Source organism: Haemaphysalis longicornis, unplaced genomic scaffold, assembly GCF_048455015.1.
Source record: "Haemaphysalis longicornis isolate Haplotype H1 unplaced genomic scaffold, Haemaphysalis longicornis Haplotype H1 scaffold_4, whole genome shotgun sequence".
Classification (NCBI taxonomy): Eukaryota; Metazoa; Arthropoda; class Arachnida; order Ixodida; family Ixodidae; genus Haemaphysalis; species Haemaphysalis longicornis.
The window spans coordinates 129,223,376-129,248,310 of record NW_027526361.1 but is presented as its reverse complement, the minus strand read 5'-3'; the positions used below and the strand labels follow the sequence as shown (position 1 = coordinate 129,248,310).

At 44.7% G+C, this 24,935-nt stretch overlaps 1 protein-coding gene across 5 annotated transcripts in view; it reads right to left on the bottom strand.

Moving 5' to 3' along the window:
- Window positions 1-24,935, bottom strand: part of LOC144179371 (thrombospondin type-1 domain-containing protein 7A-like) — a 579,123-nt gene that overhangs the window by 264,127 nt on the left and 290,061 nt on the right. For all 5 annotated transcript variants that reach the window (XM_077707698.1, XM_077707699.1, XM_077707702.1 and 2 more), the window contains 6 exons: window positions 24,647-24,767; window positions 23,275-23,420; window positions 19,948-20,106; window positions 19,170-19,269; window positions 14,482-14,580; window positions 13,816-13,896 (listed from right to left, as the gene is read on the bottom strand). In XM_077707698.1, coding sequence (XP_077563824.1) covers window positions 13,816-13,896; window positions 14,482-14,580; window positions 19,170-19,269; window positions 19,948-20,106; window positions 23,275-23,420; window positions 24,647-24,767 — 706 coding nt within the window. The remainder of the gene's footprint in view (window positions 1-13,815; window positions 13,897-14,481; window positions 14,581-19,169; window positions 19,270-19,947; window positions 20,107-23,274; window positions 23,421-24,646; window positions 24,768-24,935) is intronic.

Here is a 24,935-nt window from a genome sequence, read left to right as displayed (position 1 = left end):
GCTCGGCACTTGTTAACGCGGCGGTGGAAGCGTCAGAGACATAACAGAAAGCTGGCCAAACGCATTGCAGTGTTGAACAAAGAGATCGCCGAGCACGCAGCCAAGCTATGTAGGGAAAATTGGCTGAAGACGTGCGACAGCCTGCAAGGCAAGCTCTCGGCGCGGAAGACGTGGTGTCTCTTGAGGCATTTTGATGGACCCGCTGAGTACCAAAACTGCGACCAATCGCAACATCGCCAAAGTATTGAGCACGTACATGGGAGACGGCTGCAAGCTTCTGGAAGACCTGAAGGCGAGGTACCTCAATGAAGAGAAGGCCCAGTACCCGGTGCCCGAGACTTTAAACGACACGCTGGTGTCTTCCTCCTTTGTTTACGTATAACGTCAATGGCTCACCACAATATTCGCAAGTAACGTCTTGTAATTTCCGCTGCTCGAACAAACCTTTATTTTCTTGCGGGTTTTGTTGTCCTTCCGTTTCTCCAGATGCTTTCCTATTGTGGTGGTCGGTACCTTCACGCGCAATAATAGTGGCTGATAACTCATGAAGGGCGGTGACACTTAAAAAGAATGAATTTTAAAGAGAAAGCCAGTGGTGATCCAGCGAATGTTCCTGAAAACGATTATACTCCACAAAACCATCAAGGGCTGGTCGAGCAGATGTGAAACCCTGCTGCTACTGACGCGACAAACATTAATGCAACCTGTCTATACAGTGCTTCTTGTAAAGTTGGTCCGCTGAAGTTTATGTGGGTGCATTCGCTTTGCTCATCCACTCTAAACTGATAACAATCGAGCGGAAGTGAGGAGGGCATGTATAATTATTGCAAACTGCTAACTTTTCCCGTGATTTTTTTTTCCGGTACCCTGACGACGCTTACTACCAAGCCACTTCACTTACATGTGAAAAAACGATCAATCCTATTGCACCCGACCATATTACGTTATTATTTTCTCATTTATAAAACTCGTCGCCAAACTGAAGTTTATAGCTTAAGCTGAAAGCGCACGCCTCCGTTTGCTCTGCAAATACAAGCTTTGTTCTCGGTGTGCGGATAGTGAAGCTCGGTACGACAGGCGGGCTTAGTTGGAGATAACGCTCTTTATTCTGGGCCAGAAAAGCGGAAGGTTGGAAGGAGCACTCGCCGGGTCCCTCTGGGGGAATAGACGGGCTGCACCATAAATAAAATGGCCCTTACCCTCCTAGTTATCGCCGACTAGGGAGTAGTAAGGTTTAGACCACGTGCGAGCACGGTTGGAACTATTTGCGCCTCGCACGTAGTGTTCTGTTCCCCGGCAGACGTTTCAGAGTATCACAGCGCTTAAGCTTCAATGGTAAGTGTCGACAATGAATTTGTGTTCCTTCGTTTTTCTGTGGTAGGAGCGGCTACGCGGAAAGAGTGAACGGGGTTGCGCGAGACATGTTTTCTAATCTCGCAATAATTGTGCTTCAACGCGAATATATTTCCCCTTTCCGCCTAATCTATTGCCTTCAAAGTCTTGCAATACGAGGCGAGTTGGCGCGCCTTTAACGTAGTGTTCTTCGCTGCAGCAGTTTTTATGATAGGATGTGAGCAATTTCGTCTCAGTTAGCATTTGAATAGCACGATTTCTAGGTCACTTAAAAACGTCGATTCGTATGAATAGTAGATGTGGTACGCTCTTCGGTTTGATGCTTAACTTGTGAGTTTGCAAAGGGTGTACCACAAAACAAAATGAGAGTGTACCTTAATACGATACAATCATTCGGCAATGTAGCGATTACGGTAGTCGTTAAATAATCCAGGAGCCGCTTTGCAATCGTAGTACCTCGAAAGGCGGATTGCTCGCGCACTAAATAAAGTGCGTTTAAATGGCACCAAATATACGGCGCTTATTTGGGTCTCTACTTAGCTTCATTTCCATGGCACAACTAACACAGAGGAGCCATGATTTTTGCGTTCAATGTTTAAAAATATGTTGCTACGAAGGACGATATAAACAACGACGGAATCAACCCACATAATACAATACTGTCTGGCTAGAGCAATAACATATGTTCCGGCGAAAAGCGCGTGACCGATGTGCTAGTCAGATTTGTGGATGTTTTGAGCCGTTTCGCTTTAGTATATCAAGAAATTGTCTATGCGGACTGACATGTAGATGAGTTGTGTCAGCAAACTGAATATTGAAGAGGCGTTACCGCGCTAAATTGACCATGGTAGTTTTCAATGGCATAACACAAATAAATAACAATACAAAGCATTCTTAATGATCGTGAAAGAATAAAAAATGAATGTCACAGCCTTACACCGAGTCTCTAAATGAGTTTGTGTGATTTCCGAAACACTTGCTTTTCGATGAAATAAAGTAAGGCATTCATACCGGAGGATTTTGAGGCTACTACCCAGGCCACGGACTTCGCTAGGATGAACTGCAGTGTCATCGCGCCCTTGAAAAACGATTAAAAATTCACGCGTTGGTCAAGGCATGGAAGTTTTTCAGTTTTTGCCCATTTCGACACATTCACACGGGCGTGTGCACGGAAAATGCGTAAAAGTACCTAAACTTTTCAATAATTGGCCTATCATTCTGCAATAGAGATGTGAGCGGTTAAAAAAAAGCATTAGGAAAAAAAACGTTACTCTTGTTTTTTTCAACCAGGGTAACGTTGAAAAAAACGAAGACAACTTTTTCGAGAAAATTTGTTGTGATGCGACCAATCTGCACTGAGGAAAACGCTTTCTGGAATCAATAATTTTGACGTGAAATCGCGCGCAGATTTGGAGAGCGGAAGCTCTGATAGGACTTTTGTGATACAACATGAAACAGTTTCATTCTTTTCAGTGTAAACGCAAAAAAATCTTGGGGCCCTTAAATTTTTAAAGTGATTTTAAGGCAGAAACCAGCGATTATCGAAGTCTTTTTCACTGCTGCATGGTGCTTGCGGTGCCGTCAATTTCACCTGTCATGCGGCAGGCATCCGGATAATTCTTGTTCCATCCCGGCACGGTGCAGGGTTAGTGATGTAGTTAGCACATTAGGCTGCGGCTCTTGGCGCCCGGGTTCACTTCCCATTCGACCCCAAATAGGTTTCTATGTATATTTTATATACTTATTTTCTTATTACAGCGGCCGTAATTAGGTTTCATCCGTATAGTATGCAGCAACTACGGTCACTTTTCGCGTTTCAGGAGACATCTAATGCTCCCGCCTTAAGAACTTCGTGGAATTTTTACAAATGTAGGGAATTGTCCTTTTTCAATTTTTTATATAAAAAAAGGCATGGAAGAAACCTATGTTTTTTTACGTCGCTGAAACTTTCATGAAAGCTTACATCTCTACTCTGTAATGGTGTATAGTTGTGAGAGAGAGATTGTAGAGGTATTCTCTCCAACCTCAACTTGGTTTCGTGATAGCCAACAACCTGGTCACAGGAAATATAACGAAACCAACAAGGGAAACTTGACACCCACCTGAAATTCGTCGTACGGTGGCAAAGGAAAGCTATGCAAAATTATAAGAAACAAGTCAAAGAAAAATTCGTCCTGGTTCAGGATTACAGGCCGGGCCGACTGCCTATCTTGGGGAGTCGCTCTACTAACTGAGCTAATAGCGAGGCCCTTTCTCTGTAGCGCGGGAGCGAATTGATACACGACGCCAAGTGGAAGTTAAGCTTTATTCGACTAGGTTAGGGAAATCCCGAAGGTGAAGCAACTTTCTTTGAGGGAAACATTTGCCATCCGCCTCAAATGGCGCAGTACGGCTACAAAATATAGGTATACTGCTTTGTCAGCAACTTCTAAGACGACGAAAAACTCGTCCTAGTACAGAAAAGCTGTACAGCTTTCCTTTGTAGCCGTGCAGCTGCATTTCATGTTGGTGTCAAATTTTCTCTGCAAGAAAGTTGCCCAACTACGGGGATATCCCCTTACCGGTTGAATAGCAAAACAATGAACTTTACTTTAAAACTTAAAAAAGAAATTTGGCCGACAATTTGCCAGGAAAGTTGTCGTAGGAACAGTACCTACGTGTTTTAAATTTAGTGAAACCTGCGAAGCGGCGGTATTGTTTTATTCATACCATTGGTTAGTAGCATATGAGTCATAGAGGTTTCCGGGTGGCCTCACGTGAGGAGCCATGTGGCGAATACTGTAGAAGCAGGCGCCCCCGTAGTCGATAATATGGCCAAAAAGGGAAAGGTAATACAAAAGGGTTCCCAGGGTCCCTAAATAGGCCTATCTCGTTTGAGTAACAAAACCTCATGGCAATTGGAATTTACGAATGTGGGTGACCATTTGTACGTCACTCTAGTTCGACTAGCCAATCCCCTCGAGTGGACATGTAAGAATGTTAAACAATAGCGTGAGTTGCCCTTAAAAGCGCCCTTCGAGACCGAACATCTACTCGGACTCAAGGGCAGCAGTCCGTGCGTTCCTCAAAGGAACGATAGCCAAGGAAGCAGCGCGAATCATTAACAACAGAAGCGAGGACTGCTATCACTGCATTACGTGGTTCCCTGCCCACATGGGACATGAAATACATGAGAACATTCCCAACGCCAACGAGATGGCCCACGACTGCGCGCGTGAAATCACCCGCCGCGGCAGCGTAGGACGCTCGACGACCAGCGACTGGGAAGAGTATAGAGATCCGCTACAAACTTTCAACGAGATCACGGCACACTACAAGCTAGAGAGAAAGAAATATCCAGCCCCGCACACCAAGCTTCAGCGATCACAATCCACTGCCTTTAGAATGCTCCAAACGGGTACATTCCCCTCGAGAAGCGTATTTAGCCACTTCGCACACGACATCCAACCGCACTGCACAAAATGTAGTAGCACCACATGCTCGTTAAACCACATGCTCTGGCAATGCCCTGCGTTACCGCGCGGTGACTTTATAACAGAAGAAGAGTGGGAAGAAGCCCTACAGAGTGAAGAGTACATGACTCAACTCCGGGCTGTCCAGATTGCTTGCGAGAGAGCGGAGGAACAAGGACTTCCGCCCCCTGCCCAAGTGCGGCCCGCATCCGCAGGACGCAGTCACTAAGACTGCCACGGATTTTCTGGACCTCAATAAAGTTCTCTGTCTGTCTGTCTGTCTGTCTGCCCTACAGACAAACCACAAGTTTGGTTCATTTGAAAGTTTGCCTCGTTAGAATCATGCTGACACCCCTTTTTAACGTAAACTTCGCTCAAAAAAGCTACATAATTAGAAAAAAGGGGAATGGCTGTGCGACTATTTAGCTCATTTCCCGCACTAGAACATATGACGTCAAACGCACAGCCGTGTGATTGACTGGGGCCGGCAAATGCAAACGTATGTTAGGCAGGGATTCTAAGCTTGCAGAACTAGCTATTTTCCCTGAAGTGCAATGCACATTCATTTTATATCCGGAAGAATCGTGGGTGAAAAAATGTGACTTACTAAAGTACACATAAACGTAGAAGTACCAGTGCGTACTGCTGCTGGTACTGCGCGCAATATACTTGTTATAGCTGCACAGCAGTGTGGCGCTTTCGGTTTGTCTCAGACGGCCCTGGCCGATTGGCGTAAGCGAAATTCTGGAAACTCTGTTACGTGACCCTATTTGTCGAGCATACCCCATGTTTTACAACACGATTACTACCTAACGTTACAAAAAACGACCATGGTGGGTGCCAATGTGGTCAAGAACAAAGCAAAGGCAAAAATTGGTGCGGAGCAGAATGGTGGCGCCACCTAGGAGCACTGACGTTAAACAGGACCCGGCTGTTCACTGCAGACTGAACAACGCACCTGAAGGTCGCTTGAAGACCCCTCCAGGAGCCGAATTCTCTAAAAAACGGGCGTCGTTTTGAAACGACGGGGCAGCGCCATGCAAATGCATGTGTTCTGGGGTTGGGGCCGTCGCTTTGGGGTGACCCGCAGGGGCAATCACCGCAGAGAAGCGCCGTGGCAAGGGCGCGAAGCGACAAGTGAAGCGACGGGGGGGCAGTGGGTGTCACTTCGAGCCCTTGCCACAGCGCTTTCCTGCGGTGATTGCCCCTGCGGGTAACCCCAAAGCGACGGCCCCAACCCCAGAACACATGCATTTGCATGGCGCTGCCCCGTCGTTTCAAAACGACGCCTCGTCGTTTTAGAGAATTCGGCCCCAGGTGACGTTATGGCAGACGTCAAGAAACACACGATTTGGCGGGAGAATGAAAAGTTTAACTTGAATTGAATAATTTCTCAGTGAATAAAGCATCCCTTGCTGCTGCAAAAGCGCTGGGGGCACTATGAAACACCAAATATTTCTATCAAAACAAACTTAGTTTGTCTGCATGACGCTTTAAAGCCGTTGAGACTAACGCCGTGCCAAGCAGCGTAAAATTCATTCTATGTGAAGCTACAGGAATCATTCGTCGGCTTTAATACTCAAAGCGTAAGGTTGGGAATTACTAAAGGCAGGCGTATACGCAACGGGACGGGACAGGACGCACATACATAGCAAGACAAGCGTAAGCCCTTTCCTTGGTTTTTGTTTCGTCGTGTGCATGTGTTACCAGTCTGAACACCGTTCAGAACTCCGTACTTGAAAGCTACGAATCTGTATTACAATACCGTTAGGTATTATAACGCCATACACTCGCTGTAGCAGCAAAGTGCCGCCAGCGGAAGTCACAGTGCTTCCGCAATTAAAGAACGTAAACAGACAACTGTACGGCAAATGCCGCGTTCTGCTCGGCGATGGCGTAGGTTTGCGGGGGAGATGCTTGAAACCGCTTGACCCTTTCTCTGATATCTCTTCCTGGCACGGTTTTTCTCTACTTTAAGGTGGGTCAAATTTTCGGGTATATGATGCTGACAAAGCTGAGGTACTCATGTCATGTGGCACATAATGATTTCGCAATACTGGCGGTCATCTTCACACTGCGACTTAGAAGACTTAGCTGATTAGCCCAATTACATTGATGATTTTGAAAAGTAAATTGGACAAGGCCTCACGAAATGAAACTAGCGCGTTTTATAATGAAGCACAGTCATTCAGATGCGGCAACGAGCAAGCCTCACTAACTATTCCAACAGTCACTTCACAACCCTTGCAGAAATAGAAAATAAGTACATGTACTCTAGTGGACAGATATATTGCCATATGGTGCGTAAAATGAGAAATATAACTCGTTTGACGTCCCTTCTTCAAAACATACAGCGGCCGTGAAAGCAATGTGTTTCTAAGTTTTTTTCATGTTTTTCACAAAGAAAAATACGGGGACAAAGGTACAGATAGGTACTTGAATCGGTCCCGGTTTCCTGCGGGCAGACGACAGCGCCATATCTTTCATCTTAAAAGAGTGAAAGCAGTCTACCGCAATCAATGAGTAGCAAGCAATACGGCGCCTTACTAGGTTCATCCTAGTGACTAAATATGGTGGAGTGTGCTTTAAGGTCAATGTGAGTTGCAATTTGTAACCACACTCTTCCTGTGAAAGTCGACGAGTTTGAAGGTTGTATGGCTGTTAGAGGTCACAGTAGTTTTACGGCAAAGCTCTATGACGCTCATTGTGGGTTCCTTTGTGTCCATGGACCAAAAACGACTGTTGCACGAGTGTCGAATAGGGAATATCGACGAATAGCATCGTCCAGAAAAGAGAGATAGGGGGAAAAAACGACCATGTATCTGCTCCTTTCGTTGCAAATGTAGACGAAACACACTAGTCGGCCGGCGCCCCTGCCAAGTAAATGTCCCCCTTCTCTTTTCCGATCAGCTCTCATGCTGTTCCTCTCCCGTCTCGTTCCTCCCTACATAACACGCTAGAGGTTCGCTCAAGTCGATTTAAATTTACCGCGTTTGACTTCTCCAGGCCGGGTGCCTCGATGCTAGCTCTGCCGTACGGTGGAGACACGCGTGATTCGAGGCACCCTACTACAACGATTATAGAACCAGGCTGACATGCTACACGCGCGTTTCAAGCAGAACGTGGAACCTATCTAGTGGAACCTTTCGTCACTGTTACCGTTTGATTTCTTAAAAAATTCCGCCAGAAGCTGTAGTGGTGCGGTCAACAGCAGGCCACGATTTTCTGCACCTAATGTAGTATTTTATTTGATAACGGAAAATCCAAGCATCCATACTTTATAATAAAGGAACACTGCAAATGTCACTTAAGTATTGATTTTCTGCCTCACAATTGCGTAATGTTTTGTTTTTGTTCAACAATGTTGAAAAGTATGAAGATTGCCACCAGACATTTAGATTTGGCTGTAGGTATATAAGACTATTGCGGAGCTCCTGTTTCACTTTGACCGGGTGGCTGAATCGAGCCGCAGACAGACGACCAAAATTTCTGCGCTTCAGTAGCCCGGAAAAGACTATCGTCTTCAGAAAATTTTATTATGCCCAAATTAGTAGAGGGAGCGGGTGGCTGCCGGCGGTGAGCCTGTCGGCGACAGTATCGGCTTAGAGCGAGGCTTGAACTTCAGTATCCGCGAGCGACCCTTGAACTTCTGGGTCAGGTACACCCGTGCTCTTTCCCAGTGCTCGTAAAAGATATATTAAAAGACAACGGCCAAGAGGCAGCCACACAAGGAGTGGGAGACTGTGGAAGGGATACCACACGCGGGTAGTTAGTTGAAGGGTGCTAGGAAGGATCAGTGTGATGAACTACCACCCCGCAAGGGATTGATTAATTGGTTAATTGGATCGGTCGATCGATCGACCGATTGATTGATTGATTGATTGATTGATTGATTGATTGATTGATTGATTGATTGATTGATTGATTGATTGATTGATTGATTGATTGACTGACTGATTGATTGAGTGAGTGATTGAGTGATTTATTGAGCGTAGCAGGAACACCGAGTATTCCGGCTAAATGTTTTGACAACTCCGATGCGATATAATATCCGTAAAGCGGTAAAACTTGTCACAGTTATAGAATTTTCTTTTAAACAGGCAAGCGTAGTATAATCGAGCTATATCGCTTCTCGTTTCTCAATTTTCACGTCTGCTCTTAGTACCACACGTACGCCAGTATGCATACAAAAAAGCAATAATATAGGTTCTGCCCCGCTAAAATGCATTTGTTCATTAGAGACACCAAAAAGAAAACCTTGTACTAGGGATGGTTTTCATTTTACGCTTCGAGCTTAGTCAGCGCCCATCGTCCTGTTTGGCAGTTTTTCTAGTAGCGATTGCAGCCACGAGTACCGCACGCATTAGTTTTATTCCGGGGAGGGGTGGATCTCCCCTATAAAAAAGAAGAGGGAGAACGTAAAGCAGAAAGAAACACAAATAACGAAAACGACAAACCGAAATCACATAAGAAAAAAAACCTAGATAACTCTGAAGTATTTCGGGATATACTCGGTCGACCCCGACTGACCTTCGAATTATTTTTTTTTCAGCGATAACGCGGAATGACTGAGCTTCGGCTGCGGTGTACCTTAAGACACTGTGTCCTTAAAGATACTGTGTACCTTAAGACACCGAAATATTACTCTTTAGAGGTTTAATATATGATTTACCCTTGCTGTCCTGTATGCCCGTCACTTCCGGGAACCACACCGGGCGTACTCCAGTGGTGTTCAGATACAACTAACACTTTCATGTATATAACAGCAAAAGAGGGCATCTGCTTCTCGCGATACCGAGGTTTATTAATGTATCGCAGTTTGCGGGATCACTTTTAATTGCAATTAAATGTATGGGGGAAGAGAAGCAAAGGCTGCAGATGCAAGCGCCCGCGCTGTGTCCAAATAGTCACCACTTGGATAACTTTCCTATCACGCCATTATTACGCTCCTGCACGCACCAGGTCCCTACAGCGGCTGCATTCGAGTTAAATGGAGCGCAAAGTGAAAATGGAATGCTGGCATGACTTTCCTTTCATTCAGCGTTGCCGCGAGCAATTCTCCCCTTCGTATGCCGCCACAGTACGTGCGTTGCCATCTACAGGCGACTGAACGAAACGACTGATTCCTGAAGTCGACCTGAGAGGGCAGCAGCTGCATGGTATTTTGGGAAGGCACATTCGTGGTTGGCGGGTCTTTCTGTTCTCGACTTAGAACCGGTAGGTGGCTCCTAGAGATTTTCAAAATGGCTCACATGAGGGAATGGCTCAGAACGGGTACGTTCACTTAAGTGAACCGGTTCATTTGAATGGCTCAGCGGTTCATTAACCTCTGTTAAGCGTAATCTAAATTATTGCTTAATTTAGGTGCGGGAACTTTTCCTTGTTATGGAAACCTTTCTTTTGTCACAGCATCCGGTGTATTTGTATAGGAAAGAATTGGCTACACCGGCATTACAAAGGTTTGTATGTTTCTGTGGTATTTCAAGATCACTCTCGGTTTATATATAAAGAAAAAAATGTAAATGTTTTATCAACTTTATTAGGTCACAAACATGCTCTCTACTTGTGAGCTTTGACGCCAGGAAAAATGATTCTGGAAAACACTATACAAGAATGGGATTTTAATACATGAAATGTAAATAGTGGTTTATGAACAACACCTTGCTACGTTTATATTCGAAGCCAGACGGGTCCGCTTTTTGGCATCGATAATAGATGACGCGAAAGTTGGACACAAGACCCGGCTGGGTCGGCCCATACGCCTCTACTACAGTTAAACCCGGTATAGCGAACTGCAATATGCCCCAAGATTAGTTCGATATATCCAATAGTTCGATATACCCGAACCCGCCTATAATGAGTTTATTGTTCCGAGTTCGCAATACGCGAGAATACCCTTGCCATCCAAGCATGCAGAAACGAACAAAGTATGTCAAAGTATGTCAACAAAGTATAAAGTACGTCATTACCATACACAAAACAATCGATTTATTGCAAATAATAAAGCTAGTTTCCGCCTTAACGCCTTAACTACTTCTTCAAAAAAAGCAGTGATTTTTGTTTTCCCTTTCGTTTTGGCAGCGTCAACCAAGTACAGCATTCTTTATACGAGACATTGTTTGCACCAGTTCGAGTCCGTGGCCTTCAATATCGCAGAAATATTGGCGGGGGACATCGACTGCCAAAAGCACTTCATTAAGCGTCGGACGGCTTTCCTCGCGGCATCCTCTGCCTCCTTGGTGCTTTTCATCAGCATTACGACGGTGCTGCTGACGGTGCCCGCGTTGCCCACGTGCGAGGGGTTTACAGTGACGGCAACGTCGCCGTCGACCCTCAGGAAATCTTCGAAGGACACTCCTTTCGGCACAGCATCGGAAAGGTTGGCGAGCTGCCGTCTTGGTCCGGACTGACTGACTGGGCGGGTTCCGTCGTGACTTCCGCGCTTCGGAAACAGTTTCGGAAAGTGTCGGGCGGCATGTAACTCCATGCGAGGCGCAATGTCTCAGTCGTGGCCTTTGCTCAGTGGTCGCAGCCAATCAACACCTCAATCGCCACTCTGAAAGGACGCATTTGGTGGCCATTTTAGGCACCCCGAGTTCGATGTATCAGATGTGAAGTTCGTTGTAAGGAATATGTTTCGCTTGTGTTTCCGTAACTGATTTATTTTTGTTCGATATATAGCATAATCCGCTCTATTCGGATTCGTTATAGTCGGATTTGCCTGTAACTCTACCGGTACGGGCCGACACGATACGTCCAGAGTTACCTGGTTCAGCATGGTTCTCTGATAGAGCGAACAGCCGTCGAGCAGGGGTTCTTTTGGGGGAGCCGCTCTGGCAAAGAACCGCTGAGAGCCGAGAATCGCCGCTGAAGTGAGCGGCCCAGAAGATCAGGCTCGTTCCTGACTCGGACTATAGCTGAGCGCACGCAGTTCGTTCACTGCTACCATTGCGGCTTCCCGATCTGTCATTCACCGCTGCCGCCGCGGTCTCTCAACCGCCGTTCTCCAAAAGCGGCTCAGAAGATCTGGCTCTTCGGCTCAGTAACTGAGCGACTAAGTTGAAGAGCCGAAGAACGGCTCATAAGTCCCGGCTCTCTTGTCTCGGACTGTCTGCTAACACGACAGGAGGCCTTGGAGGAATTTGGAAAATTAGCCCCAGCTGGCCCGGCAGTGCAGTTGCTTTCTCGCGCCGGCAATAAATAGCTGGCGCAGAGAGCCGGCTACTTTCACCCGGCTCTTCGGCTCAGTTGGCTCTTCCTCCATGGTTTGCTGTGCTGTGGCTCGCTCTGCTCGACACAGATCACTGAGCGGGCGAGACGGGGCTCCCTCTCTCCAAAAGAACCGCCGCTCACATTCACTGAGCCACGGCTCACCCGCTCTTCAAAAAGAGCGGCTCAAAAGCTCCGTCTCGCTCCTGAGCAACGGATATCGAGACCGCCACGCTATTTTATAGTATTTGGACACGCGCGACGTCTTTAGAAAAATTAAGAGTGTACTGAATTTCTGAGTTGTCGACTAATGCGTCTTTCCCGCCGCCCTGCTATAAACGGAGCCTCGTTAAAGTCGGCTTCATTGCTATGCTGAAATAAATTGCTGGAAAGACGTTATACACGGAGCAACGCAAGCAGGCCTCAGTGCCGCATGTCTCCCTACGGGGTGCTATGCCCCGAGTTTCTTTAGTTGGCTGGACGACTAGACACAAATTGTTTGCTTCCGAATATGTCATGGTTTTCGAGCTTTTCTACAATTGCAAAATCAATAATTCAGCCATGCAGCGCATTGGAGGACGCGTGGTATGCTGGTATACGGGTCTGCAGCAGTAAAATGGATTTTAACCCTCCAGCTGACTGCGGCACTTAACACATAACCGCCGAGGTGCATTGACAAACGCTTACTGTTTTCTTTTTTCCTGCGGCTCCTAAGCTCACGCTGGCTACGGTACGTTTCATAGCATGTGCGCCAGAATGTGCCCAAGGACTCAAGGACTCGGAACGCGCCTATTGGCTGCGAGTGTGCGAATGTGCCTTTCTAGCGCTAGACACATGTATGACACCAGAAGGCTGTCGGCATGCGACTGACCGTTACGGCTGTCGCCATGACTACCGTAGTTGTACGCGTGAATTTGGGACACATGGTCGGATGCGTGCGTGCGGTTCGTTGTCGGCGTCGCTCCGCTCATTGTTTTTACTCCATGGTAGCCTGCCTGTTTAGGCACAGTCCGGCTGATATAGATATGCGCAAGAGAAATCCAAGCAGTAAAAAAAGGCATTATCAACTTGAAGTGGAAATGAATAGGGCTATTACGTTGTACATTGCATTTTATATGTTCCCTACAGCGGTGTGGGGGCGTTTAGCACCGACGATTGTGCTGGTACCGCTGCCAGCACGTGTATACCAAGTGTCAGTATTGTGGGTAGAGAGAGCACGGGACGGCGGCAGCGGCGGAGAGCTGCTTCCAACAAAATTTTCGGAACTGCCACTGGCGCCTCCTTGGGGCATTGAAACAAACCTTCACCGTGTCGTCATTATGACGACACCTTCGAGCTCTCATCGGCTGTGGCAGCACGAGGGGCGCAACGATGAAAGGACCGCATCTGGCTCGCCCGTCGCACGTCTTCAGCCTCCTATGAATATGCGTATGACGCTAAAACCGGTACTAACAATCAGTTGTAACGATCAGTCGCATGCCAATCGCATGCTGCAATCGTGGATGTCTCGCGCTTCTGTTTTCCGCATTCGCTGCGACCCGCTATGTGGCTGAGAAAGAGGGCCGGCATTGACTACGGACACGGGTAGGTAACGGCCTGCCGGCGCTATGAGCTGTGATGCGCCATGTTGCCTCGAAGGCAACTGAAATAAAAAGAGCGTGGCGTTGAATTGCACATTCTTGTTCTTCAGATGAGACGTTTACAGTCGTTTAACCGTTATGGCCAACCGCAATCAAAACCACGCCACCTGAATCAAGTCTGCGGCCATACAGACAAATCCTTTAATAGGGGTACAACTTACCTTCGACGATAACACCATCGGATCGGGAACAGTGTAGCGTCCCCTTCACCACCCTCCACGAGTACGTCAGGCACACACCATCTGCCAATTTCCAGAAAAAGAGGAACAAGAGAAGTTGGTCTACGTGTTTGGACTAAAACTGCGTGAGTATATATGCCGAATGGGCGAAATAAAGTGGGATGGATACAACAAAATCTCGGTTGCTACTGATTTTTTTTTAAAGTTTGGAGAAAAAATACAGAAAAAAACGTATGTTGCATTCTTCCTCCAGCACCTTTATCGAAAATTGGAAGTGGCTTCAACATACGCACAGATATATAAGCTTTATAACTGAAGCACTGACCCTCACGCGTTGCTACATCCTAAGAAGAAGCCAACGTGCCTCTGAATCTTTGTTCTACAGTGCGACCATTACTCTTCCGTGTTATGTTGCTTTTTTGTAGTGGCATTTTGTCTTTTCGTTATGTGCTGCAAGGGACATAAAACACTGTAAACACTGTAATAGGAGGACAGCATATCACGCTTTAAAATAAATTCATTCGAGCTGCAGTGAAGACGTACAAAATTCCACTGTCCTAAACCTACCCACAAAACGCTCTTGAATGTATTGTGCACATACTATCTACTGCCACAACGTATAAATTTCAGCTTTATTACACCACCTACCCCAGCACGGCTGAGTCTGGATCATTTCCTTTGGGCAGTAATGGTCATCTTTCACTTTTGAAGGAATCATCACTCCTCGAGAACGTGACCTTTGACCAACTGAAAAAAAAAAAAAAAAAACAGATATCGTATACAGAATAATTCGCAGTAAACAACGGCCTACACTGTTTTTGGATTACGCTGTAAATTCGCTACTTACTGTTATTCTGTCATACAGGGCAAGAATAATCCCAATGTCTTGTTTAGTTTACATACATAAGGTTGCCTGTTTACTTTGAACCAATACACTGATGTTTAGAAGTATCCATAATATTTGAGTATACTCGCCGTCATTCATTTGATTTTATTGAGACGATTCTGGGCATATCACGAGGCAAAAAGTGCAGGGGTAATAATAAAAGTTCATTTCAAAAGCGTGTGGGAAAATTTACCAAGCAGAGTGAATGAATAATTAGTACTGCAAGAGTAACAGTACTTTTGTGTCCGATCTTGACATGCCAAAATAAGCTGCAACACACACAACTACTTCCCTGGCCCACATTCTTGGGCGGCTTAACTGCCTTTTGGAATTTAGAACCAGGGCCCAAAAGAGTTTTCTGATACTTGTTGTCACACTTCCTTTGGCCCGGTGCTGGTAAAGTCAAGATTGTGCAAAGAGTTTACTGCTTCACCGTTACTAGGCACGGCTAATATCGTTTATACAATTCGTTCGCACGTCAGTGTTCACAATGAATAAAAAAATAGGATTAAATCAGCGCACATTACAATCACACAACTTCACCGGCCACCGTTGCTAACGCCATGTCGTTAGGAAAACTGCAAAGATTACTTTGGTTGGATTTTTTCATGTTGTTGTCCTCACCTTAACGACTGGCGTAAGGAGAAAAGAGTTTTTCTGTTGGTATATAGGCTCGCGATTTTTACTAGATGATTATTAATTCCGTCAATTTTTAAAGACTGCTAGATTGTTTCCGAGGTAAAACGTACTGGAGTATATTTTATTACATGTGACTGTTTTTCCAACTTGCCAAAAACTCCACGTGCTCTTGCCACGTAAAGTGGGTAATTCGATTGCCAGTAGAAACCTCGAAAGCCAGTAAAATTGCGCCAGACCTACCATGAAGACAGCATTTTGTTCAAGAGAAGCGTGAACAGAAAATGTTGAAACAGAACATGTTGAACATGTTGAATCAAAAGACATACTTACAGGATTTTTGGCGAAAGGGTTTTAATGCCAAATGTTTTAGAAAGTTCACGAAGCTCTGGAGAATACTACCTTGTTTATAACGAGAAATACAAAGACGACTGGACAACCAACAAAAATAAGAAAATAAGGTTAATAACAATAAGCCATTAAGAAATTTGTGGCAATACGTAAGTAACAATGAGAAAATGACGCTCATTTCACGCGATTGTGAAGAAGAAGTAAGGAGCCTATTATTTTATATGGATAATCCACCCGGTAATCGCCTTGTGAATATTTTGAATTCTTGAATGGGTAAATGTTTTGTAAGGACCACCAGTTCTCCGCCCAAGAAGGAGTTAGCCGCCCTAACACCTGTCTCTGTCAGAGATGGTGCTGTCCATCCTAAAGTGGCAGCTCTGCTTCAATCTCAAATGACGGCACATTCTGAAATGGCGTCAAATTGTGCCAAACTAGAACGTCGCAACAACTAGTTGAACTGCGATCGGCGAATCAAGCCGGCGAAGCTAAATGGCCAGTAACTCGTCCACCCGGAATTTCCGGTTCTTTTTGCAGTCCCCTCATTTGGTCCTACTGATAAATTTCGATCATAAAAATAACAAGTTCAAGTCAAATGAGACTTTTACTTGACTGTTTTACTTTGCTTGACATGGAATTCATATACATGCCAGTGCCGTATAATATCATAAGGAATTTTAGCATTATCTCTGCTTGTTTATAGAATAGCTATTTTTTTCATCAGTGCACTCAGCCGATCACTAGGGATGCAATTCTTACAATATTTATTTTACGTCGCCCGCTTCATAACCACCCTTGCTAAAGAGAAGGTACACACACCGGAAAGTTCGCTTTTCCACTAATAGCTTCACACTCAGGTGGTGCACCCTTTAGAGGGGCAACGCTCCGTGAAGTTCCTTTTAATTTACTACTGTGACATCGTCCCGATTTAAATCCTGACCAATATACCTGCTTGTCCGCCCCAACGCCGCAGTTACGTTGCGCTGCTGCCTCGTAACCGTGCCGTATTGACTTTTCTGTACTCGTTAGCGAGGCGGTAAGACCTTACGTTCAAAATAATATTTTTTCATCCATTGAAGTGTTTCCACTCTGCATGTCGGAGATAGCATGCGCTCGTTCTTCAAAGAGAGCTGTGACTCTTTTTCGGCATTAGACTCTTTTGAACCTCCGTCTCCTGGGCAATTTATGCCCTGTTTGGCTTAATTTAACGCGAAACATTCGTAGGTTAGTGGTCGACCAAATATTTGGCAGTAGAGGTGTTTTAATCCTAGCGGCCTTGCCCGCGTTCCTTACGGCAAAAAGAACAAGCCGGTACCGGCCATTTGCTTAACAACGTTCGGGTTCGAGCTAGTTTGTAGTCCACACTAAGGTTTTCAAGCGCCAAATATTTTGAAAAAGGACGTAAAGCAGAAGAGAAGCGCATATCTTCGTCCTCTACGTCTTATAAAAGATTACCGACTAGTTCAAAGCCATACGTTGTTATGTTATATTCTAGATTTACGAGCACGTTTGCGGGTCAGAGTCCTTAGCCGCCACTTCTATTCACTCTCATCGTCATCACAGTGCGCAAGGCATCCATATTTTCGTACTGCATTTGGCGTAGACAGCTACCCCAGGGAGTGAGGGCATGTCTCTTTCCTTTCCGCTCTTTGTCCTAATATTTGGCGCTTGAAAGTCTTATTACGGCCATTTGCATGCGGCCAACTCAAACGCAGTCCGCCTCCTTAAAAATTTTCGGGATCCTGAAATTGAGTTTGAGGCAATGAGAATTTAGAAGTCACGAGACTGCCCTAACCGTAGAAGTGGTGGTGGCATCAGTCCTCTTCCCTACTCTACTTCACTACGCCCTTGAATTTGGTTTCTCTCTCTCACCATCATCCTACATAGAAGCTGCCGACTGTCCAATACCCTTCATCATGCACTTTACCACGCCAGATACGTTCAAATTCGACTGCAGGGAAAAAACTTTCGTTAAGAATTAGGCAGCGCGTTTATTCCTCAAGCCGGGATGACATGACGACCGCGCGGACGGCAATGAAGATGAAATGATTGAACAACGGTCTGCCGGCGATCCACAAGGGTACAGAAACGAAATACATAACACGGTTATCCATTCTTAGAAAACGCAGCACACATTATAGGTGTGAAATCCGAAGCTTCGGAGACGCCTGACATAGGTAACATTTTGTTCTGCCCAAGCGCAATTCTGCGTTTTTCCCTAATCCTCACGGAGTTTCCAAGTTCGTGATACGGCCTCAATATTCCGCCTAGTACAAAAGCCGCGTTTGGATCGTACGCTAGCAGTGGCAACCACGGATCACCTGATTTTCGTATTGTTCGCGTTGTAGAAGCTTATACTTTTACACTGCTCCAGGAACCATGGTAAATGACAACTAGATAAATTATGCGAGGCACCTCTGCACCAGCACTTCTATGCTACGTTGATTTAGTTTCACCACAGTAAAACTATATATATCTATATATATATATATATATATATATATATATATAAGGTAAGTAGAGACAGAGACGGATGAATAAAACATTAAAGATAAAATAAAAGTTTACTGACGTTTCATGAAGTCCTCTTTCGGAAACGTCAATGAACATTTATTTTTATTTTTAATGTTTTTCTCGTGTGTCTCTGTAACTAACGCTATTTTCTCGCTGTGTGAGTTTTTGTTTCAAGAATATATATATATATATATATATATATATATATTTTCCCCACTTTCTTTTCGACTCAAAAAATTCTTCATCTCTTTCTATGACCCACCACAACCTCCCCTTTTCTTGCCGAGGTTTTCTTGACTGCCAACCCTTATTTTCTGTATATATATATATATATGTAGCGAATCAGAATGGGAAATGGGGGCTCATTGAATGAAGACAGAAAAAATAGTCGAGGAAAGCAGAGGGGAAAATGTGGTGCGTGATTTATTCTTCGAGAAACAGATATAGTTTTCTGAAAGATAGAGAGGAAGTGGAGAAAACCATGCCCGCCGGGTGGGATTTCTTTCCCAACTTTCTTTCTATCTATCAGAAAACTATATCTGTTTCTGGAAGAAGAAACGACCTACCCATGTTCCATTTGCTTTCCATGGCTTTCTCGACTTCCCTCGCTTGTTTACGTCTATATATATTCCTACGAACACCTTAAACTGTAGAGGTGCGCTGCCTGACCCGGAGACGTTGGACGAACAGGGAAAAAATACACAGAAACACACGAGGTGAGGCGAAAGGTAACTGTTTATTATTATGAGAAGGGGTGTGGTTGTCTATGAATTACCTAAAAACACGCACTTGAAAAATATACAATTTATTGATCGATGCTAGACGTGACGTGGTGCCCATTACTTATGCATGAAACATATTTCACGTATGAAACCTATATGCATGCGGTATGTATAGTGCCGTAGCTGTTTGATTTTATTTGGAAACAACTATAGAAACAAGTATCACTTACGTATTTCGCCAGTATCACAGTTTCTATTGCATGGTGACCAGTCAGACCAGGGAAAGAGAGTGCACCCGTGCGGGCATTTGACATAACACTCTTCTTCAGTCTGAAAAGAAAAACAGGAGTTCCGTGAATACTGCACCCTTTCTCGTCTGCCCTCCAGATTTTCTTAGTTAACAGAATATAAGGTTGCAATGTCAACCGTTTGATAAATAATTACAAAAGAACTCATTGCTCTCAACATTTATCAGGCAAGGCTCCTCGAAATACCCAGTGTGCACCAATACCATTTCTTCACATCGGTGACACACTACTGAACATGGAAACACCTTGAATGCTTTGCAAAATATGTGCACCTTAAGCTAAGGGTCAGTTATTTAGAATTTTATTACACGCATTAAAATCACTACAGAGCCTTTAGCAATCAAGTTAACCTGATTAAAATTGTGGCTAAGAGATCCGCTGAAAGAAATGGGGAGTATTCTGGCAGAAGTATTTGGAACTGAAGCCTGGAGCTGATAAAAAATTCGGTAATTGTTTTTAGAGATAGTGTAACACAAAAGTCCCTGAGTTTCGTTTTCATAGAAAAAGAAACGCGCTTTGAGGAGCTAAAGCAGGGTGAGGAAAGATGCAACTCATACATTTTTCATACCGAGGGGTCAATTCGACCCATGTTTCTCGCTGTCGTTTGCATGGCAGTGATGCCGTTTCGAAAACAAAGACCTATTTGATTCTGCTTGCGCAAATGATGAATCTCTCGGTAATATTGAGCGAGAGAAATCACCTTGACGTCGTTTCCTAGGACAAGCCAGTCAAGTGTGAGCAGGCCCCTCGTGTAGGTCGTGAAGTTCACCAAGTGGCAAAAGCTGTTGTCCACGAGCGCTCCGTCGGATCGGTGGCAGCTCACGTCACGTGTTCGGATGCCGAAGCCGCAGTCCGCTCCCTGCGTTCGTGCGACAAAACAAATGTTTTTATATACTTGTGAAGTAAGAAAAATGCATTTAAACCAAAAATTATATGCATTCTTTCTATTAGGCCAACGAAAATATCCTTATTATGAATCAAAGCATTAGAACCATCTTTTACGTAAGGTGCCACCTGGAATTTCAGCACAGACCTCTATATTAGTGAAGTGTTAAGGAAACGAAATTAAAATGGTTAAATAAGGCAGACATATGCAGACGAAAGTATGTGGAGGGGAATTTCAACATGAGTGCACTACACAATGGCCTTGAAACAGAAGCTAAAAATTAGGCAAAAAGCAGGCGTGATGACGTCAGGTGTTATGCCGGAGTAGCTTTGTTCACCTGGCCAGTGTCTCTCATGCGCTTGTACTTGTTTGTTTGTATTGCGGGGTATTACGGAGCGCATTACGGAGTAAATTCAATCAGTCTCTACAGAGGGGTCTTAGCTGTCTAACTAAAAACAAAACACTACGAAAAATAACCGTAGCCAATACGCATGGCTGCCTAATTTTATTAGTTACAATAAAGTACAGCAAAGTACATTAAGAGTTTGAGGGTGGATCCCTAGACAAGGCAAACATGGCAGGGGGTGGCAAAAAGTTAGATGGGCAGAGGAGATTAGGATGTTTGCGGGCATAAATTGGTCGCAGTTAGCACCGCAGCGGGATAATTGGAGAACAATGGGAGAGGCCTTTTCCCTGCAGTGGGTGTAGATAGGCTGATGATGGTGGATGACATATCGAAAAGGAAAATGTGAAAAAACCAAACTTTCCTCAGTCTATTTCACATCCTCATACCCGCCAATGCCTCGAAGTCAGCCGGCAGGTGAGCCTATTATTATTATTACATAACTATTATCAATTATTTTGTGCACTCCAGTACTAGGGCCTCTTCTATGGACTTGTAAGGCTCGGCCCTATACTGCACCCGAATCGAAAGATCCTCTTCGGGTGGGTAAACAAAGATCCTCTTGATAAACAAAGATCCTTTTTGTTTATCATTGAGCCTTCGCGCTGTGGTTCGACCTACGAAACTCAGCCTCACATATATCCGATAATGTTATATCGAGAAGGAAGATTAAGCAGCCCTACAGGCCTGCTTACTACCCTCATTTACATCAGGGCGTAGTGCTTGTAACTGGTGTTAGGTAGGTATGCTAGTGACTAGGCCGAGCTGAGAAAGGGAGGGTAGCCGTTGTTTAATTTTAATGTTCGAGTTTCACTCCTTCACCATGGCGCCGTTTTAAATCTGATAGCCTTATTCGAACTACCGTAGCACGAATATTTCAGTTTGGCTCTGTGTCTGTAACTAGATTAACCACTTGCCGCCATAGAAAGTCTACACTGCCTATACTCTGGAAATACGCCTAATCATTCTCCTTTTGCCAATGTTCTAGCGGTATAACTTAGCCCAACTGTAGTCAATTTTCAATTAGGTGTCATAAATATCTTCCTATTCTCGTAAATAGGATATTCATTATACTTCTATTTAAAGTTGGCTTGAAGGTTTGGTTGTAGTAAGACATGGAAAACAAACCTAACTCTGCACTCCAACTTCGCCTTCAAATTAATGGAAGTACAGTAATACCTCGTTAACTCGAACTCGCATATCTCGGAAAATCGGTTAATTCGAAAATTTTCGCGGCACCGAACCATTTGCTATACGTCCCATGCATTTGTGGCCCTTTATTTTGAAGTATTTTTGGGCCAAACTGCGGGTGGAACTGAAATTTCGCCGCCGCTGACCGTTTCACAATATTCGCGTGATGCCTCCGCGCCTACGTCCCTCGATTTCTTTCTTGCTTAGCCGCGCCTGCCACAAAGCCGACGTTTTACCCGAACGTGGGGTATGAGCCTAGAGGCATATCAACCTCGTCAAACAAGCCGGTGGCACGTCATGTGACAGAAGCGACATGCCCAGAGATACAGCAGGATGTGCACGTGACAGGAGAACTTACGGACGCCGAAATCATTGAAATGGCCACAAAAGGAGGGGATGGCAAAAACGGGGGCGACGACGACGAACCTCCTCGAGAGGTACCGACATTTTTTGAAGCGAGAAATTTGCTGGGCTTGATGCGAAACCAGGTTGAGTGCAGTGGCGGGGAAGATCGGCTCATGCAATGCGTCAAGCAGCTAGAGGACTCCTTACTAGGCGCGAACTCCACCGCAAAGCTCACCAGCGTTACGCAGTTCTTTTCCAAGTAAAATTGCAGTGCTACAAAACACTGCCGGTGCACGTCTCTTGTACGCTGTTTTTCTCTTTCAAGCTTTTATAAAAAGTAAGATTGGAAGCTGCTGTTGCAGAGCTGATAAGTAGTAGCGCCTTTTTTGCAAAGAAACTCGATATTTTGTGGCAATTCGCGCAACTTTCCTTATCTCGAAAATCCGCTTATCTCGAACTATTTCCCGCTTTTTACTACTTTGAGTTAACGAGGTATTACTGTACTTTAACACCGATGTACTGTAGTTTTTGGAATCTGCACGTATATATTAGGTACTGTATAAACTGTCCCCCAAAATTTTCACTTTTACAAAATCCCGGCATCTAACCTAGGCTAAAGACTGTCAATGACCTAGCTTCTTACAAACCTAATCCTGGGAAACTAAAGACACCCCTCGAATCCTCATGACCATAGGCCCTAAAGCACAACAACCGCGTTATTGAAAACCCGCATTACAAGTGGAATAATACCATATATAGCTTGAACAAAAAGCAATGATTCTTGCAAATCGGACGTCCCACGCTCAACTCCTATCTTAACGCAAATACCTCCATTTTGTTCCTCATGGGAGGTGCGATAGGGATAATAAAGAACGTGATAGGAAGGAGGGGAAGAGAGCGTTGAGGGAGCTACCCTGAAGGGGGGGGGGCAGTAACGTTTTCGTTTTTCAGCGTCCTTTGCGTCAAAGCCAGCACATCCTTTTTCAATTTTATTAGATCTTTTTCTATCTGAGCTTCTTTTGACACCCTGCTCTGTACAAGAATGACTAGAGCCCTTTCGCGGCCAGCCTCAGTAAACCTCGTCAATTATTATTTCAACAGCACGCACAAGGCATGGTGATAACCCATATATCAACATTGTGACCCTAAGTTGTGCGCCACCAGGGCTGAGCAAAGCTAGTTTATATTGAGATTCAACGTACGTTCAGATCGCATTGAGACCAACCACCCACGGACCAGTGGTAGCATGGCTTGAAAGGACAGGGTTTCCTCTGAATAAGGCTGCTCGGGCAGGGCCTCCCGGTTTCGGAGGCGTTTTGGATTATTTCGCGATTGCGAACTTGGTCCCCTGAAAGATAACACACTCCCGGTTACGACGATTTTACAAAAAGGCATTCCATATAAGACATGAATATTTCAAAATTGGTAGTTGCTTGTGTACCAGCATTGCACCCGATTCATCGCCAATATCCGTTTCTGTATTTTGGGTGCTTGAGTCTGACTTGATGTCAACATAAGGAAACAAAATAATTCATATAACGTGTTCTCATACAGCAAAAAAATATTGACAATTTATATTTTTGCGATATCGTGACATAGGCGAACGTCTTGCGGCCCTAGGACACACGGGACGAAGTTTCTGGATGTAACGTTTGTGGCTAAATATTGTAGTACGGCATAAATACCTGTCAGTCTTACCTTTAATAGAAGTCCCCAGCTATATTTTCTAAGCACCCTTAAGAAATTGCTGCATTGGCGTTACAATGACGGCAATATATTTGTATTCAATTCCAGTCCCCGAAATTATCATTTTCTAATACTTTTCAGCAAACTTAAATTTGTCGTTCTTGAAGTATGCTTTTGTGGCACAAGTTCGCGTGATGTCGTTAACTGCCGCCTCGTGTACCTTCCAGTGCGTCCTTACAGTGGCAAATCCAAAACAAACAAGATAAAGGCGGAGTAAAGAAAGGCGGTACATTTTAATTTCAATTTGTTGTGGTAAATGCTCTTAGTAAGAATATAAGCAGCTAACACTCAAGAGTCGCAAGACTGTTTCGGTTTTTCGGGGTAAAGAGTAAGTGAATGACGCAGCACCAACACAACCATAAAAGGAAAAGCAATAAATCTTCAGCGCTGGTGAGGTGGTGCTTCATATTGAGTCAGGAAAGAAAAGCACTCATCACACTACCATATCTCTACACGCTTAGTGTCAAAGTGGGTAGGAATCAAACTTCTGGCCTAAATAGCAGGCTAAGTAGCATGGACATCAATACACTAAGATATGGAAGTACTCCCACTAATGTGAAAGGCCTTTTCTGATGTTTTTTTTGCGCGTCCAACTAAGTTATGATTTTTATGAAATAAAACGCGTAACCATTCTGGAACCTTGTTAACGAGCCTAATTTTCTTGCGTGACGGGTATTTTTTCTATTGCGTGTTTAGTTTAATGCGCGTTATTGCAATAATGCCAAAGGGTACGTGTTAAGTGTTACTTCTTTTACTCACCGAAGGAAGCAGCGCACTTAGGAGTGCCTATTGGGCGATAGCATGCGACTGAAATCTTGTTTTCATTACCGAAACTTCCGCAGGGCTGGCATTCTGTCAGGTCCCATTCAGACCACTGGGAAACCTCACAGTCGATTGGGCAGGGCACGTGGCAAGCTTTCTCTCGGGACTTCGGCGATGGCTTTGTTTTCTGTTAGGGAGCAAAAAGCGAGAAAGGCAAAAGAAAATGACAAAGAGTGTTGCTACGCAGCTAAGTTGCTTTCTTGTTGTCAAACGCCCTACAGTTTACAGTATGGTTTTGGATAAAACTTTAGAATTATAGCAGCAGTGTTATTTCTGCCATTATTTCTGAGAACCC